The following is a 15,342-nucleotide window of genomic DNA, read 5'->3' as shown; positions in this document are numbered from 1 at the left end:
GGCCCAGTGCTCATAGTGAAGACCCTATGTTTTCAGTATGTTTGTTATGTGTCACTGGGACCCTGCTAGTCAGGACCCCAGTGCTCATAAGTTTGTGACCTATATGTATGTGTTCCCTGTATGGTGCCTAACTGTCTCACTGAGGCTCTGCTAACCAGAACCTCAGTGGTTATGCTCTCTCTGTACAAATGGCCACTAACAGGCTAGTGATCAATTTCACCAATTTGCATTGCCATACTGGAACACCCTTATAATTCCCTAGTATATGGTACTGAGGTACCCAGGGTATTGGGGTTCCAGGAGTTCCCTGTGGGCTACAGCATTTCTTGTGCCACCCATAGGGAGATCTGACAATTCTTACACAGGCCTGCCATTGCAGCCTGATTGAAATAACGTCCACGTTATTTCACAGCCATTTACCACTGCACTTAAGTAACTTATAAGTCACCTATATGTCTAACCTTTACCTGGTAAAGGTTGGGTGCTAAGTTACTTAGTGTGTGGGCACCCTGGCACTAGCCAAGGTGCTCCCACATTGTTCAGGGCAAATTCCCCGGACTTTGTGAGTACGGGGACACCATTACACGCGTGCACTATACATATGTCACGACATATGTATAGCGTCACAATGGTAACTTCGAACATGGCCATGTAACATGTCTAAGATCATGGAATTGTCTGGCATTGGGGAGACAATTCCATGATCCCCCGAGTATCTAGCTCAGACCCGGGTAAAGCCAAACTACCTTTCCCGGGGTTTCACTGCAGCTGCTGCTGCTGCCAACCCCTCAGACAGGTTTCTGCCCTCCTGGGGTCCAGCCAGGCTTGGCCCAGGAAGGCAGAACAAAGGACTTCCTCAGAGAGAGGGTGTTACACCCTCTCCCTTTGGAAAAAGGTGTCAGGGCTGGGGAGGAGTAGCCTCCCCCAGCCTCTGGAAATGCTTTGATGGGCACAGATGGTGCCCATCTCTGCATAAGCCAGTCTGCACCGGTTCAGGGATCCCTCAGCCCTGCTCTGGCGCGAAACTGGACAAAGGAAAGGGGAGTGACCACTCCCCTAACCTGCACCTCCCCTGGGAGGTGCCCAGAGCTCCTCCAGTGTGCTCCAGACCTCTGCCATCTTGGAAACAGAGGTGCTGCTGGCACACTGGACTGCTCTGAGTGGCCAGTGCCAGCAGGTGACGTCAGAGACTCCTTCTGATAGGCTCCTTCAGGTGTTGCTAGCCTATCCTCTCTCCTAAGTAGCCAAACCTCCTTTTCTGGCTATTTAGGGTCTCTGCTTTGGGGAATTCCTTAGATAACGAATGCAAGAGCTCATCAGAGTTCCTCTGCATCTCTCTCTTCACCTTCTGCCAAGGAATCGACTGCTGACCGCACTGGAAGCCTGCAAAACTGCAACAAAGTAGCAAAGACGACTACTGCGACCTTGTAACGCTGATCCTTCCGCCTTCTCGACTGTTTTCCTGGTGGTGCATGCTGTGGGGGTAGTCTGCCTCCTCTCTGCACTAGAAGCTCTGAAGAAATCTCCTGTGGGTTGACGGAATCTTCCCCCTGCAACCGCAGGCACCAAAGAACTGCATCACCGGTCCTCTGGGTCTCCTCTCAGCATGACGAGCGAGGTCCCTTGAACTCAGCAACTCTGTCCAAGTGACTCCCACAGTCCAGTGTCTCTTCAGTCCAAGTTTGGTGGAGGTAAGTCCTTGCCTCCCACGCTAGACTGCATTGCTGGGAACCGCGTGTTTTGCAGCTACTCCGGCTCCTGTGCACTCTTCCAGGATTTACTTTGTGCACAGCCAAGCCTGGGTCCCCGGCACTCTAACCTGCAGTGCAAGAACTCCTGAGTTGTCCTCCGGCGTCGTGGGACTCTCATTTGTGACTTCGGGTGAGCTCCGGTTCACTCCACTTCGTAGTGCCTGTTCCAGCACTTCTGCGGGTGCTGCTTGCTTCTGAGGGGGCTCTTTGTCTTGCTGGACGGCCCCTCTGTCTCCTCACGCAATTGGCAACATCCTGGTCCCTCCTGGGCCACAGCAGCATCCAAAAACCCTAACCATTACCCTTGCAGCTAGCAAGGCTTGTTTGTAGTCTTTCTGCACGGAAACACCTCTGCACGACTCTTCACGACGTGGGACATCTATCCTCCTGAGGGGAAGTTTCTAGCCCTTGTCGTTCCTGCAGAATCCACAGCTTCTACCATCCAGTGGCAGCTTCTTTGCACCCACAGCTGGCATTTCCTGGGCATCTGCCCACTCCCGACTTGATCGTGACTTTTGGACTTGGTCCCCTTGTTCCACAGGTACTCTCGTCAGGAAATACATCGTTGTTGCATTGCTGGTGTTGGTCTTCCTTGCAGAATTCCCCTATCACGACTTCTGTGCTCTTTGGGGAACTTAGGTGCACTTTGCACCCACTTTTCAGGGTCTTGGGGTGGGCTATTTTTCTAACCCTCACTGTTTTCTTACAGTCCCAGCGACCCTCTACAAGGTCACATAGGTTTGGGGTCCCTTCGTGGTTCGCATTCCACTTCTAGAGTATATGGTTTGTGTTGCCCCTATCCCTATGTGCCCCCATTACATTCTATTGTGACTATACATTGTTTGCACTGTTTTCTATTGCTATTACTGCATATTTTGGTATTGTGTACATATATCTTGTGTATATTTGCTATCCTCATACTGAGGGTACTCACTAAGATACTTTGGCATATTGTCATAAAAATAAAGTACCTTCATTTTTAGTATATCTGTGTATTGTGTTTTCTTATGATATTGTGCAAGTGACACTAGTGGTACTGTAGGAGCTTCACTCGTCTCCTAGTTCAGCCGAAGCTGCTCTGCTAAGCTACCTTTTCTATCAGCCTAAGCTGCTAGACACCCCTCTACACTAATAAGGGATACCTGGGCCTGGTGCAAGGTGTAAGTACCCCTTGGTACTCACTACAAGCCAGTCCAGCCTCCTACAAATGGTGAAAAGAATCTTGCACAACACACGCATAAAAGTTTCCTACTTCAATTGCCTACACCGAGCATATCTGACACCCTGCTTAGCTTACACGTATGTGCCTGACTGTCTTCGATAGTTGCCCAAGGTGCAAGGAAATGGATGCAGATTTTGCCCACTTTGCCCACAAGTTATGGGATATTAGAATGGGGTGCAACGCATTTAAGAGATAGGAGGCAGACAGATCTCTCTGGATCCCACGCACTTCCTGTTGGGACTTGCAAGTCCATAAAAAACATGCACAGGTTTCTAGACCTTCCAATGGGACTTGCAAAGCATCATATAGCAATGGGCCGGAAGTCTTCCCTGCTTCCCTCACTTACCAGATGCCTTGACAATGTCAAAAGGGGAATGTACACAGAACTAGAAGCTACCAAAAAATACACTGGTCCCAAGTGAAACCCTACAGCGCCACTGCAATGGGAGGGTTTCTTCAGGGTGGAAGAGGCCAAAACAACTAAAAGGCCACCCTGAACCAGACATCCATCTTTCTACACCACTACTGCACTAGCCTTAGGTTGCTATACGCTAAATACACTTACCACATAGTATGATAGGCCGGAAACTCGTTGGGGTTTCCCGCTGCCCCTGTGGCATTCCACCTGGCCTCTGCACTTGAAAGGCCACTGTCACACAGAGGTGGTTATCCCCTCCTCAACCACATCTCTTGGAGATATGTTGGATGTGGCACACTTTCTACTGGCCAATTCAATGAACGTTCTGTGTTTGTTTCTTAATAAAATTATTCCTCTCCAATGAGTGTCTTCTTTTTCCGCTAATGGAGAAGGCAATTCGCACTGTAATGCCACTGTGATAATTCATTGAATGTCCAATGTAACACATACAAGAATGTGCGTTGATTATACGGTATGTAGTTGTTAAAATCAATAAAGAAACACAGACCAAAAACAGTCAACTAAAATAATGTACTAAAAAGAAAACATTTTGTGTAACTGATTTCAGTTATTTTGTTTGACTGAAAATTGCATGTTTGCCCACCCTTACAGGTCACATCTCAACGTGGTTATTATTTTGACTTTCTCTTTGTTTAACATTCACAGAGTTTGACTATGTCATTTGCATAAATATTACATTTACCTTAGTCATTCCATATTTTGTGCTTCTGCATGGATTTGAGGTGTTGCATTGTTTTGTTTTTTTTAAAGGCTAGTTTTCGTCATGTAAAATGTGACCTACTTTGAATTTGGTTTATGTGGGGTCTGTTAAGTATTGTTATAGAAGGAGTGCTTGCTTTGTTGTGGGTCTCACTTTAGGTTCCTCTAGTAATGTGATGGTGTGAACTGGAGCGTAACTGAAAATCCATCATGTATCATCACTGCAAGAAGGATTATCAGCCCCACATTAAGGGGGTTATTCTAACTTTGGAGGAGGTGTTAATCCGTCCCAAAAGTGACGGAAAAGTGACGGATTTACCACCAGCCGTATTACGAGTCCATTATATCCTATGGAACTCGTAATACGGCTGGTGGTATATCCGTCACTTTACCGTCACTTTTGGGACGGATTAACACTCCTCCAAAGTTAGAATAACCCCCTAAGAGCTCAAAATTCTCACAGTGCAAATATCTGGCGAATGTAGAAGGCTGAACATTTAACAAGTTACAATGCCACCCAGAAAGTAAGGAACGCGTTTCGAATATACTAGCAAGAAAAATAAGTGAAGAAGAAACTAGCTATGCAAGAGGAAGTTCTGATCAGGCACTGTCGTAGCCTTAGTATAGCCTTTTCTAATCTCACATGCAAACTTGTACAGACGTTCTTCTTTCCCACGCACAACATCCTGCTTGTTTGTTAGCAGCGTCCGGAGTAAGGCAAACATCTTAAACCATAATGACAACGTCTGTCGCATAGCCCAGCAGCACTGTATAATCAGCATCGTATAACCATTTCCAAACATGCTTTAAGTAGCACTAGACGCCTTTCCATCATTGCCCATTCACAGGCATATTAAACATACTGTTATTCTGCATTTTGTAAACCGCACCCTTAGGCTGGCTGTTCCAGTAAATTCAGTTTTTATTGACCTTGGCATAAGCGAGAAACCTCCGGTTTAGTGGTCACCTTGCTAATTTACCCCAATGCACCACCGTCTCAAGAACTTCTAAAAAGCTAGACACCTCATTGGGTGCTTTCTTGAGATACAGTTTAATCGTGAATTCTATCCTCCACTTGCTGCATTACAGAAAATGTATCAAAGAAGGTTTAAAATAAAGAATTTAGCACTGCAAGTACCAATGAATCAGATTGCGAAATCCTAGTCCAGTGGCTTGCAAATTATAATATTTATATTTTGTACGGTTTTGTGCCGCTTTTGCATCAAAAAATGACGTAAAGGCGGCGCTAACTTTTCATAAATCAGGCTCTATGTACTTTGAATATTTTTGCTGGTTGCTATATTTTTGCATTGAACGTGTACCTGACTTGTATATGCTTCCCCAAGGGTTCGCTTTCTTTCACAGGTTTTTTGCTCTAAGCAATATTTCTACTCTGCTGGAGTTTCCAGGTTAAAGTCCAAACAAATCTTGTTATTTTTTTCTATTGGTCTGCTCTATTTTCCTTCCAATTGTGTTTTGTTCTACCTTTAATTTATGTATTTTGAACGAACTTCTAATCCTTTATTGTACATTCCTCACGAGCCCCTGGGTTTTTCTCTGAACTCCAAATAACAAGTAAATAAAATAAAATAATAAAATACATTATCAACAATTTAACCAAGCCATATTTGCAAGCACAGGTAAATGTACTACACGTATATCTTTCACTAGTAAATTCTACACAAAATTATCTAAAGTAGAACACACCTATAAAGTCTAATATTGCATTTGAACGTACCAGTTTGAGAAAAACAAAACTGTATTAATTAATCAACTGATAATTACCGAGCAGAGCCACCAAATCACCCATTGCTTCATGAGTGATGCCGCCAAACGTCCCCGAATGGAGATCCTTCTTAGCACCTTCCACCTACACAAAATGAAACATCGCTGTAAAGAGGGCGCAGACAAATGCTTTCATGAACAAGTGTTACTTAAGAAGTGTACGCTGATGGACCTACCACGATCAAAACATTCATGGTCACTGCATCCCTGCCATATCTTGGCAGCTCAGGGCTACCAAGTAAACACAGATGATCTTGGCGTGCATGCCAATGCTAGAAAAGGCACTAATGTGTGTGGAAACACGCGCACGCCACCCAGCACCAACATCACGGACCCTCTGTCTCAAGTACTGATCTACTTGGAATCATGTCTGAATCAGATATCAGAGGAGATCATTTTAACAGATATGAGTCTGACAAGACTAATTTAACTATATTCTACACTACTTTTACATTTATTTATTGTAAGAAACTCAACGACTTATGTGTGATTTCTCCTTTTTCTGACTTCACGCTTGATAACTAGCCCCAGGCTCGCGTTTTCTTAGCACAGTAGACATTTCCTTCCTCTGCACAGCTCAGGTTACGTGGGCATGTCCTGACTCAGCCTGCGTACTAGTATCTCGCTCAGCTCGATACAAATATCAGTACATAAACCCTGTAAGTCCTTTTTCTGAGGCTTCGGTCGTGTAAGCCGTGGTTCAAGGAAATTCGTTTGCATTGAGGCTCTGACAGCATTTTCTGCAGTCCCCGCATCTCTTGTAAATATAATGTTGTTCTACTATTCATTTGGATGTCAGGTTTGGTAAGCGCCATGAACACAAAAACGATATCCCCTAGGTCTCAGACTACAATATTAAAATCTTTATTGGCTAGTAGATACAGTAGGTCGTTTTTGGTTTGTGATTTGTTAGGTATAAAATTGTATGCCTAATCCAAATCTGTACCTTTGCTGAGGCCACTTTATAATGTTTGTCCCTGAAGAACTACGCACATATGGGTTGACTGGAAGAACAGACCAGATCTGCCCGATTGTCAAGATCCAACAAAAGGTCCTCATGATGTGAACCTGATCCTATGGGCTGCCTGAAGGCTGCTGCAACTTAGACAATTTTGTGAATGGTTTCTATAACATATTCTTTGAAGGAGTAAAGTGCAGCAACTCAAGTTAGCTGACTGCGTCACTGCAGGCCGCTTCATCGTGTTAAATATCAATGCAGTGGTGCCCCAGGCTGGGTACTAAAAATATAGGAATATCTCTCTTTAATCATAAAAATATTTCTTCAGGTATGGCTTTCGGATCCGCAGGGCCTTGTTTTATTTAACATTCATAAATTATTTAGCTTAATAAAATGTTGTTATTTTGGCTAAACATTCTTTGGACTTTTATGTTCTCACAGCTATACTGCACATGGACAACAATTCACCAAAGTGCCAGGGATATCAGAAGTGGCATCACGCGCCCTTTGACCTCCATTTTCACTTACAGACACATACTTACACATACACACAAATTCACACTTACGCACACCTTCTCACATAAACACACACTTAACCACAACCACGCACACAACATACATTTAAAGGCATTTCTACTTGCCTCAGCTGCCATGGAAGGGCATATTTACATTTTTATTATATTAATAGTGAATTATATATTATGACTCACTATTAGTGCAATAAAACATTTACAAAAAGCAAAGGGGGCGGAGCCCTGACTGACGTTCATAAGGACCAGCTACCACTGTGTTCCTGCACTGAATGTGCCACTGCTGAAGCCAGGAGTCGCAAAGGCAGTGAGTGCCAGGGGTCGCAGAGGGTAAGCCAGGGGTTGCAGCTGCGACCCATGGCGGCCCCTAAATTACGTCCATGATATTGCACCTCAAACATTTTCTCTGTGGACGGTGTTATTGTTCCGACCTAGCCTTGGTTAGTCAAAGAACGCCTAGGGAAACTTGTTTAACATTGCAGACTGCACTATAGGAAGTTTTTCACAGTCATTTGCCTATTCATGTATTTACTAAAGTATTTGTTAAGCGCCCAAATTTCCCCAAAGTACTGGATGACTGTACATTGAACAAGGGAATAAGATTTCAAAAGTTAGAAAATACAGATAGAGCTCAATAACCGACACTGATTCAGCAGAGGGACAACATGAAACATTAGTGTGTGTATAGAGTATTGTTGAATACATGAGCTGTAGCCACCAAATGCGGATTTGATGAATGTACAGGCATGTTAAGTTTACAGAATTGGTACATGTAATACTGCTTACTCTGTATTACCTCTAATCGTCAGAAAAATTGGATTCGTAATATGGCACCGGCACTTGGCAATATGCACGGAGTATTATGTTTCTTTGACCACAATAACTGCAAAAATAAAGGTAAAAAACTACTTTTATACATCCAATTTGCCATTTACCTATGAAGCCTCAGAATAGTAGGCACATTTATCTCGTGTTACTGGCACTGTAATTAACTCTAAAGATACTACTACTCAATTCACAAAGGTTAGCATGCGCATCAGTGACTTGCAATTGCGAGTCACAAATATGTGCCCTCACATTTACTGCAAGCACGTCCCAATCCGCATCGGGACTCGCATGCTGGAAACAGTGCCGAAGACAGTCTCGATTACAGAGAAAGTAAAGGACGAAATTCTGGCAGCCGTAAGTATCAGTGCTAGCTGGACCACCCTCATGGAATTCCTGCTATTAGCGAGGCCCTACTGGCCATACCGGGCATCAGCTGGAAGGGTGGGGCCGCTTTTGCTGCTGGGTGGCCGGTTTTGTAGCAGTGGAGCAGTTTTAAAAGCACTGCAGAGTTCCCTGTATATCCAACAGTTTTTCGGCAACAATAAAAGTGGCAAGATAACTCTAGTGATTAATGTACCTGCTGGAGAGAGATCAGGGTTTTGTCTAGTGGAAGTTTTGACTCATCTAAAGAGTGCAGAGGGTTATTATGTATGTTGCAAAGAACGTGTACTAAGTAGATCCCATAACAGTATTTTATGTGCAACGCTCAAAAGTATACTGCTTTTGTCACAGAAATCCTCTTGTTACTGTGCAGTTCATAAGTTACAATCATAATCTAGCACAGTCAGCTATCAACTGGGGAAGCAGTTTGAAGAATGACGCAGGAACAATGGGGGGGGGGGTTCGTTGTCCATGAAAGCGGAACAATGCTTTTCTGAACAATGACCCTGTTTTCCTCTGCCTTAACCACGCATGTCGGAACAACAAACATGCATGGTTAAGGCAGACGAAAACAGACCCGGGATCGGAGAGGACGCGGTCAGGTAAGGGGGGCTAGGGTAGGGTTGGGAGGTAGTTTTAGTGGCGGGGGAGGGGGTAGTTTTAGTTTTTAGGGGCAGAGGTGGGAGTAGGGGGTCAGGGTAATTTTAGGTTTTAGGGGCGGGGTCGCAGTAGTTTTAGGGGAGGGGGTGTGGGGTCACAATAGTTTTAGGGGCAGGTGGGGGTCAGGGTAGTTTTAGGGGAGGGTGGGGGGTCAGGGTAGTTTTAGGGGCAGGGGAGGAGGGGTCACGTAGTTTTAGGGGCAGGGGTGCAGGGTCAGGGGGGTCACATGCTGGAACCATGCAAGCCATTCCACGCATGCCTTTACCAGGAATGCATTTACAATGAAAAATCATTGTTAAGGCATTTGTGGTAAAGGCATTAATGGTAACAATGCGGTCGTTGTTCCAACCGCATTGTTGAGGCATGCGTGGTTCCAGCATGCGTTGTTCTGACATACATTCATCAACTGCCATCAAAGACCTGCATGGTACATGTCAGAAAGTTATGTTTTTTACCCAGTCTTTAATTATCCTAGTTTTACCAAAAAGGGTTTGTCTGGGTAGAAATCCATTGTTATTAGTATAAGTCAACCCTAACCAGTGTTACTTTCTGAATCGTGGGTTTATGCTTCCCCAGATCAAGCACTCTTAAAATAATGCCTACCAATATGAATGACATGTGAATCCTACACTTTTAGACCCCTTTGTCTTACGTAACATTTTCTATACACTGATTTACACACATATGACTCATTGTCTCTGTATGTGTGTGTGATATAATGTGCTTTAACTCCCTAGGCTGGTAAGAGAGGCTCTATAAAACAAATAAAATATATGTGAGAGAGGGGCGATGGAGAGATGAGAGGCACTGTTAAGAGGGTGATGGAGTAGGAATCACTGACGAGCCCTTAATAAAGATTCACATATACTGTTGCACTGTAAGGTCATCATTTACAATGATTTAAAAACTAATACAAGAATGTACAGTTTTTTCCACTTTTTTCCACATTTTCTTGGGGGGAGAACCCTCAAGCCCCATTGTAGTGGTCAGACTCGCTCGCTATGCACCCTATGGGGGATGGTCTGACAAAACTTGCCAGGACAGCATTGGGCCCTGTCTATCTGAAGTTAATCACCTGGAATGAGGAATTACCCTCAGGACCTGGTTTTACTAGGGAGAATCCACATAGCATTCCAAATTCTGCATAGATTAACACACACATTTACCAACTGCTCTGAGCCGGTTTTAAATGCATGTGAGAGACATGAATTGAGGCAGTAAGAGTGCGGTGGCCTGAGAGAGTAAATGGGGTGAAGGGAATTCGAGTTGTGGCAGGGAAGAGCGTGCTCCCCCTTTGCCTGACAAATAAGATGACCAGGATCTGGGGGTGAAGCTAGAGTTGCAGCAAAGAATCATGTGAAAATATGGACTGGATTTCCCAACTGGTAAATTTGAGTCTGATGTTCCCGCACACCAGAAAACCGAATGCTAGAAAATGTCAAGATAACTGTAGTTTTAATGTACTTGTTAGAGATATCTACATTTTGTGTAGCCCTTTGATTTCCAAACTGTGGGTCAATTGTGAGCCTATTCTTGGTGGGTCATAAAAGTCCAAGCGATAAATATGAATCCCTTTAAATTCTGTATTTATCTTGTCACATTTCCTGTGCTTCAAAGACAAGGACATTTGAAAGAGGATAGGTTTGGAGAAGCTCAGCATAGCAACAAAGACAACTACAACTATGAAAGGGATTCCACATCCAACTTAACTTGCGTATACAGCTTGCACATGTGTATGTGGAGGACCAAGTTATTTTGGAATGGTTTGTGCACCTTAAGATCACTTGTAGAGCACTGGCTTTGAATGATGTGTCTAAGGTAGCACGTTAATAAGTCACTCTCAAATAGAAAGTACAGTACTCATTGGGAGAAAGCCGGTAGCGGAGCAGATGAATGAAGGAAGCACTGATCAGATGGTTTGGGCTGATGGCAGCTCAGTACATCCAGAGGTTTAAAGAGAGGAAGAGAGCAGATAGTGCTCTGCTTAAACATGGATTCCTGGTGTGTTGCATGATTGAAACAAGTAGGTGAGAGGCATGAAGGTGAAGAATTGTTATTGCCCTGAACCAGTTGATGGCAACAGAGTGACTCAAGGAGTGCTCTGCCCCACTTAGACAACACGAGTCAGACGTGATGGAAAAGGATCCAAAAAATACTGCAACGTTAGCTGCCAATCGGTTAGCTAACAGGGTTAACGAAGGGCTAGAGCAGCATGGATCTAAACAAAAAGAAGATAGAAACTCTCAATAGTCTGGTTCTAAGCTGCAGGGCAAAGGCCAGGGAGAACACTCTCAGAAAGGGAATTGCTACCTGTTACAAGTGTCAGGAGCAAGGGCACTACCATAGAGACTGTTAGTACCAGCTGCACCCTAAAAGTGAGTATGTTCACTGTGGGTGGGATCTGAGAGGGCCCTGTTGTACTCAAACTAGTAGCAATGAACATTTGAGAAAAAGACCCATTTATTTTGAAATACATATGGGGGTTTGTGTTGGAAGCTGGCATCAATGTTATGCTATGTTATGCAGATGTGTAGAGTACACTATCAACCGGGAAGTTATCTTGGTGCTGAGCAGGTGCCAGTCTAGGCACACCTAGGGCCTAGTGGGACTACTTGAAAAGCCAGGTCTTCAGCTTCTTGAGGAATTCAAGAAGTGAGGAGGAGGCTCTTATGTGTTGCGAAAGGTCATTCCACGGTTTAGGAGCGATGTAGGACACGTCTGGACCATCAGATCTGGTTTCCGTATGCATGACATCTATGCAAGTGGGAGTCCAGATGAGCAGAGATGCCTGGAAGGGTTGTGAAAGCAGATGTGATTGCTGAGGTATGCTGGGTCAGTGTTAGGTAGTGCCATGAAAGGGTAGGTGAGGAGTCTGAATGGTGGCTGAGAATAATTCTGGCTGCAGAGTTCTGAATGGTCTGCAGCCTTCCAGTGAGTTTTTGTTGATCCCATCATAGAGGGTGTTCCCGTAGCCCAGCTTGCTTGTAACCAGGCCATGTGTGACGGTGTCCTGGTGCTGATTGGGAGCCATTTGAAAAATTCTTCATCAGAATCTTCTGGTTATGGAAGCATGAGGCAGTGACAGAATCGACTTGGGCAGTTATGTTGAGTTTACTGTTGATGATGATCCTGAGGTTCTTATCTTTGGTGGTGAGGGCCAATTCTAGCTCTTTTGGCCATCAGGGAGAACGCACAGTGATGTGCTCTTCCCGAAGGCCATGATTTTAGTCTTGTCAATGTTTAGCATTAGACAGTTGGCATGAAAGCCATGATTTCAGTCTTGTTGGTGTTCAGCATTAGACAGCTGGCCTTCATAAAGTGGGCATTGAACTTGTTTTGGGTATTGAGCATGTTGTCAGTGAGGGAGACAATGAGTTGCATATCAGTGGCATAGCACAGGGCACTGATATCATGAGAGGGGATGAAGCTGCCAGCTTCATGTATACACTGAAAAGTTTTGAACTCAAGGAAGATCCTTGAGGAACTCCGCAGACTAACTCACAGGCATCTGAGGTGTATGGTGCCAGGCTGATTGACTGGGTCCTTTCAGTCAGGAAGGAAGAGATCCATTGGAATCCATGTCCTTGGGTTAAGATGTCATATAGGCTTTGGATGAGGATTGGATGGGGACCATGTGAAATGATGCGGAGAGGTCAAGGAGGATTAGGGCCACTATGTGTCCTCAGTCCAGAGTCATGAGGGCGTCATCTGTGGCAGCGATAAAGTCACTTTCTGTGCTGTGGTAGGGTCAAAAACCAGACTGAGTGGTGTTGTGGAGCTAGTGGTCACTGAGGTATTCAGTGAGATGTCTGTTGATGATTTTCCCTAAAAACGTGGCTGGGAATGACAGCCGAGAGATCGATCTGTAGCTGGCGAGAATTGAAAAGGAACATAGAAGGTTTCTTGAGCAATAGGAGGACATTTGGGTTTTTTCAAGCAACTGGGAAGGTCGCAAAAGAGGTGGAGCCATTAAGATTGGGTGTGAGCATGCCACTGATGGGTTGCAGTCCTCTGGAGTAGGAGTGGTGAAGGCAGGGGTCTAATGGGGCCCCTGATTGGATGGACTTCATAGTGGCAGCAGTGTCTTCTTGGGTGATGACAGACCATGTGGTTAGCATTGGTTCTTTAGATAAGAGTGAAAGGTGTTTGGCAAGGTCTGTGAGGTCCGCTTGTGGGCTAGTTGCTGTAGATGGAGGTGATTTTGTTGCCGAAGAATTGAGATTAATGCAGAGGTTCTGCAAGAGAATGTTTGAGCTGGTGAGGTGAAATCTTTCACAATTAAGATTTCTTTATTTCTGGTGGTGCTGGCATTGATGCAGTCTGCCAGAGCGGTGCATTCGGTGATTCAGATCATTTGGCTCATTCTCCACTTGCACTCCAGTTGTTTGCTGTGGTGTTTCGTCAGTCTGAGTTATTCTTTGTACCAACTGGTCTGACCTGGGGTCCGGATGTTATTGTATTGGTGTGTTTCTTGTGTTTGAGGGGGGCAGAGAGTCAGCACAGAAGGTGATCCAGTTGTTGAAATTCTTGATAGCTTTGGGAGGAATGTTGCAGTTATGAGAGATACAGAAGTTTACAGCAGTTTAGAGGAAGCATTACACACCTGAGAGGATTTTCCCTGGTGCCAATGGCACAAGTTTGGTGGTCAGTGGGGAAAACAGAGAGTATATGCTTGCCCAAGTTAAAATGGAAATCGATGGCAAGTCAGCCATGGATGATGTAGAGGCAAGAGAGAAGCAAGTTGCTGGATGTCTCTTGGGCAATGATTTGATTGCTTCTGGTTCATTATCAGGATGAAAAGTCTACATGGCTTGGACCATGTCAGCTGTTTTGACCTGAGCACAGACTGCATATTAGTCTCAGAAGGAGACTGGTTGGATCCCAGACTTGCCTAGACCAGGACAAGGTGGTGAAAGGATTTGGGAAGAGTCTGAGAAGGCACAAACCATAGCATCCACTGCCATTAATTCAGACAAAGAGGAAGATAAGACACCCAAAGTAGAACAGGGACTAGATTTTGGGACACTATCAGAGTTGCAGGGATTCTTTGTCGAAGGACCAACTCGGTAGGAATTCTGCAAGGCGCAGATTGAGTGACTTATTTTTGTGAGACTTCAGAAGAAATCACAGCAGAAGGTCTGCAAGTGAGTGGTAATAAGGCATTATGTTGTCTAGCAGTGGTAGGAAGACATAATTTGGCTAGTTATGGTGAATCCGTTAATCCTGATCAAGAAGCTAGCAAGTAGCTAGTAGTTCCATTAGGACAAAGGAATTTCCTGTTGCTCCATGGCAGAACATCTGGGCATTAGAAGGACTCAGGATAATCTAGACCTTTTGTTCTAGTGGCCAGGGATAAGCAGGGACACAGAGGAAAGAAACTGTAGCTATAGCACTCGTAGGGACCATTTTTGGCACTGGATGGCCAAAGACTGTGATTTCGCTCCAGGGAACCAAGTTTACCTCCTCAAATATGAGAAAGATGTGGGAGCAAACCTACTACTTCTCTATGACATACCACCCACAAATAAATGTGGTGATGGAAAGGTTTAAAAAGCCCTCTAAAAGCATGATGGGAACTCCACTGTAACACAGAACCTAAATTAAAAGTGAGATTTTGTCCTTCCACGTCATTTGTTCACCTGTAGGGTAAGTCAACAGGGTGGGGGGAGGCGTTCAGTCCTTTTGAACTTCTGTTTGGGCATCAAGGGCCTAATTCATAAACTGCACTTTGTATTATATTTGTAGTACTACAGTAGTAGTACAAAACTTACTATAAAGTGCTATTTACAAACTGTACCTTTGTAGTAACCCACAGTTTTGAGTAAGTTTACTACAATTTGGTATTCACAAATTGCACATTTGTAGTCCCTACCTCTTTTATTTTCTATAGGAGGGTGTTGGCCATGTGTATCTCTGGACTTACTACAAACATTTAAGTTCCCACAAAAGTGTAAGTTAATACAAAAGAGTAGTTTATGAATACAGATAGGTAGTAAACTTACTTAAAAGTATAAATGTGCTCAAAAGTGTGAGTTACTTTTGTGAATCAGGCCCTAGTGTGTGGGCTACTAAAGTTTATCAGAGAAGGG

General features: G+C 44.4%; 1 protein-coding gene across 3 annotated transcripts in view; it reads right to left on the bottom strand.

Annotated features, from left to right (window-relative positions):
• Nucleotides 1-15,342, bottom strand: part of CNDP1 (carnosine dipeptidase 1) — a 409,207-nt gene that overhangs the window by 82,195 nt on the left and 311,670 nt on the right. For all 3 annotated transcript variants that reach the window (XM_069219416.1, XM_069219418.1, XM_069219417.1), the window contains exon 7: nt 5,897-5,981. In XM_069219416.1, coding sequence (XP_069075517.1) covers nt 5,897-5,981 — 85 coding nt within the window. The remainder of the gene's footprint in view (nt 1-5,896; nt 5,982-15,342) is intronic.

The sequence above is a fragment of the Pleurodeles waltl genome, chromosome 2_2 (assembly GCF_031143425.1).
Source record: "Pleurodeles waltl isolate 20211129_DDA chromosome 2_2, aPleWal1.hap1.20221129, whole genome shotgun sequence".
NCBI classification, from domain to species: domain Eukaryota; kingdom Metazoa; phylum Chordata; class Amphibia; order Caudata; family Salamandridae; genus Pleurodeles; species Pleurodeles waltl.
The sequence above is the reverse complement of the archived record's forward strand: the minus strand, read 5'-3'. Positions and strand labels throughout refer to the sequence as shown.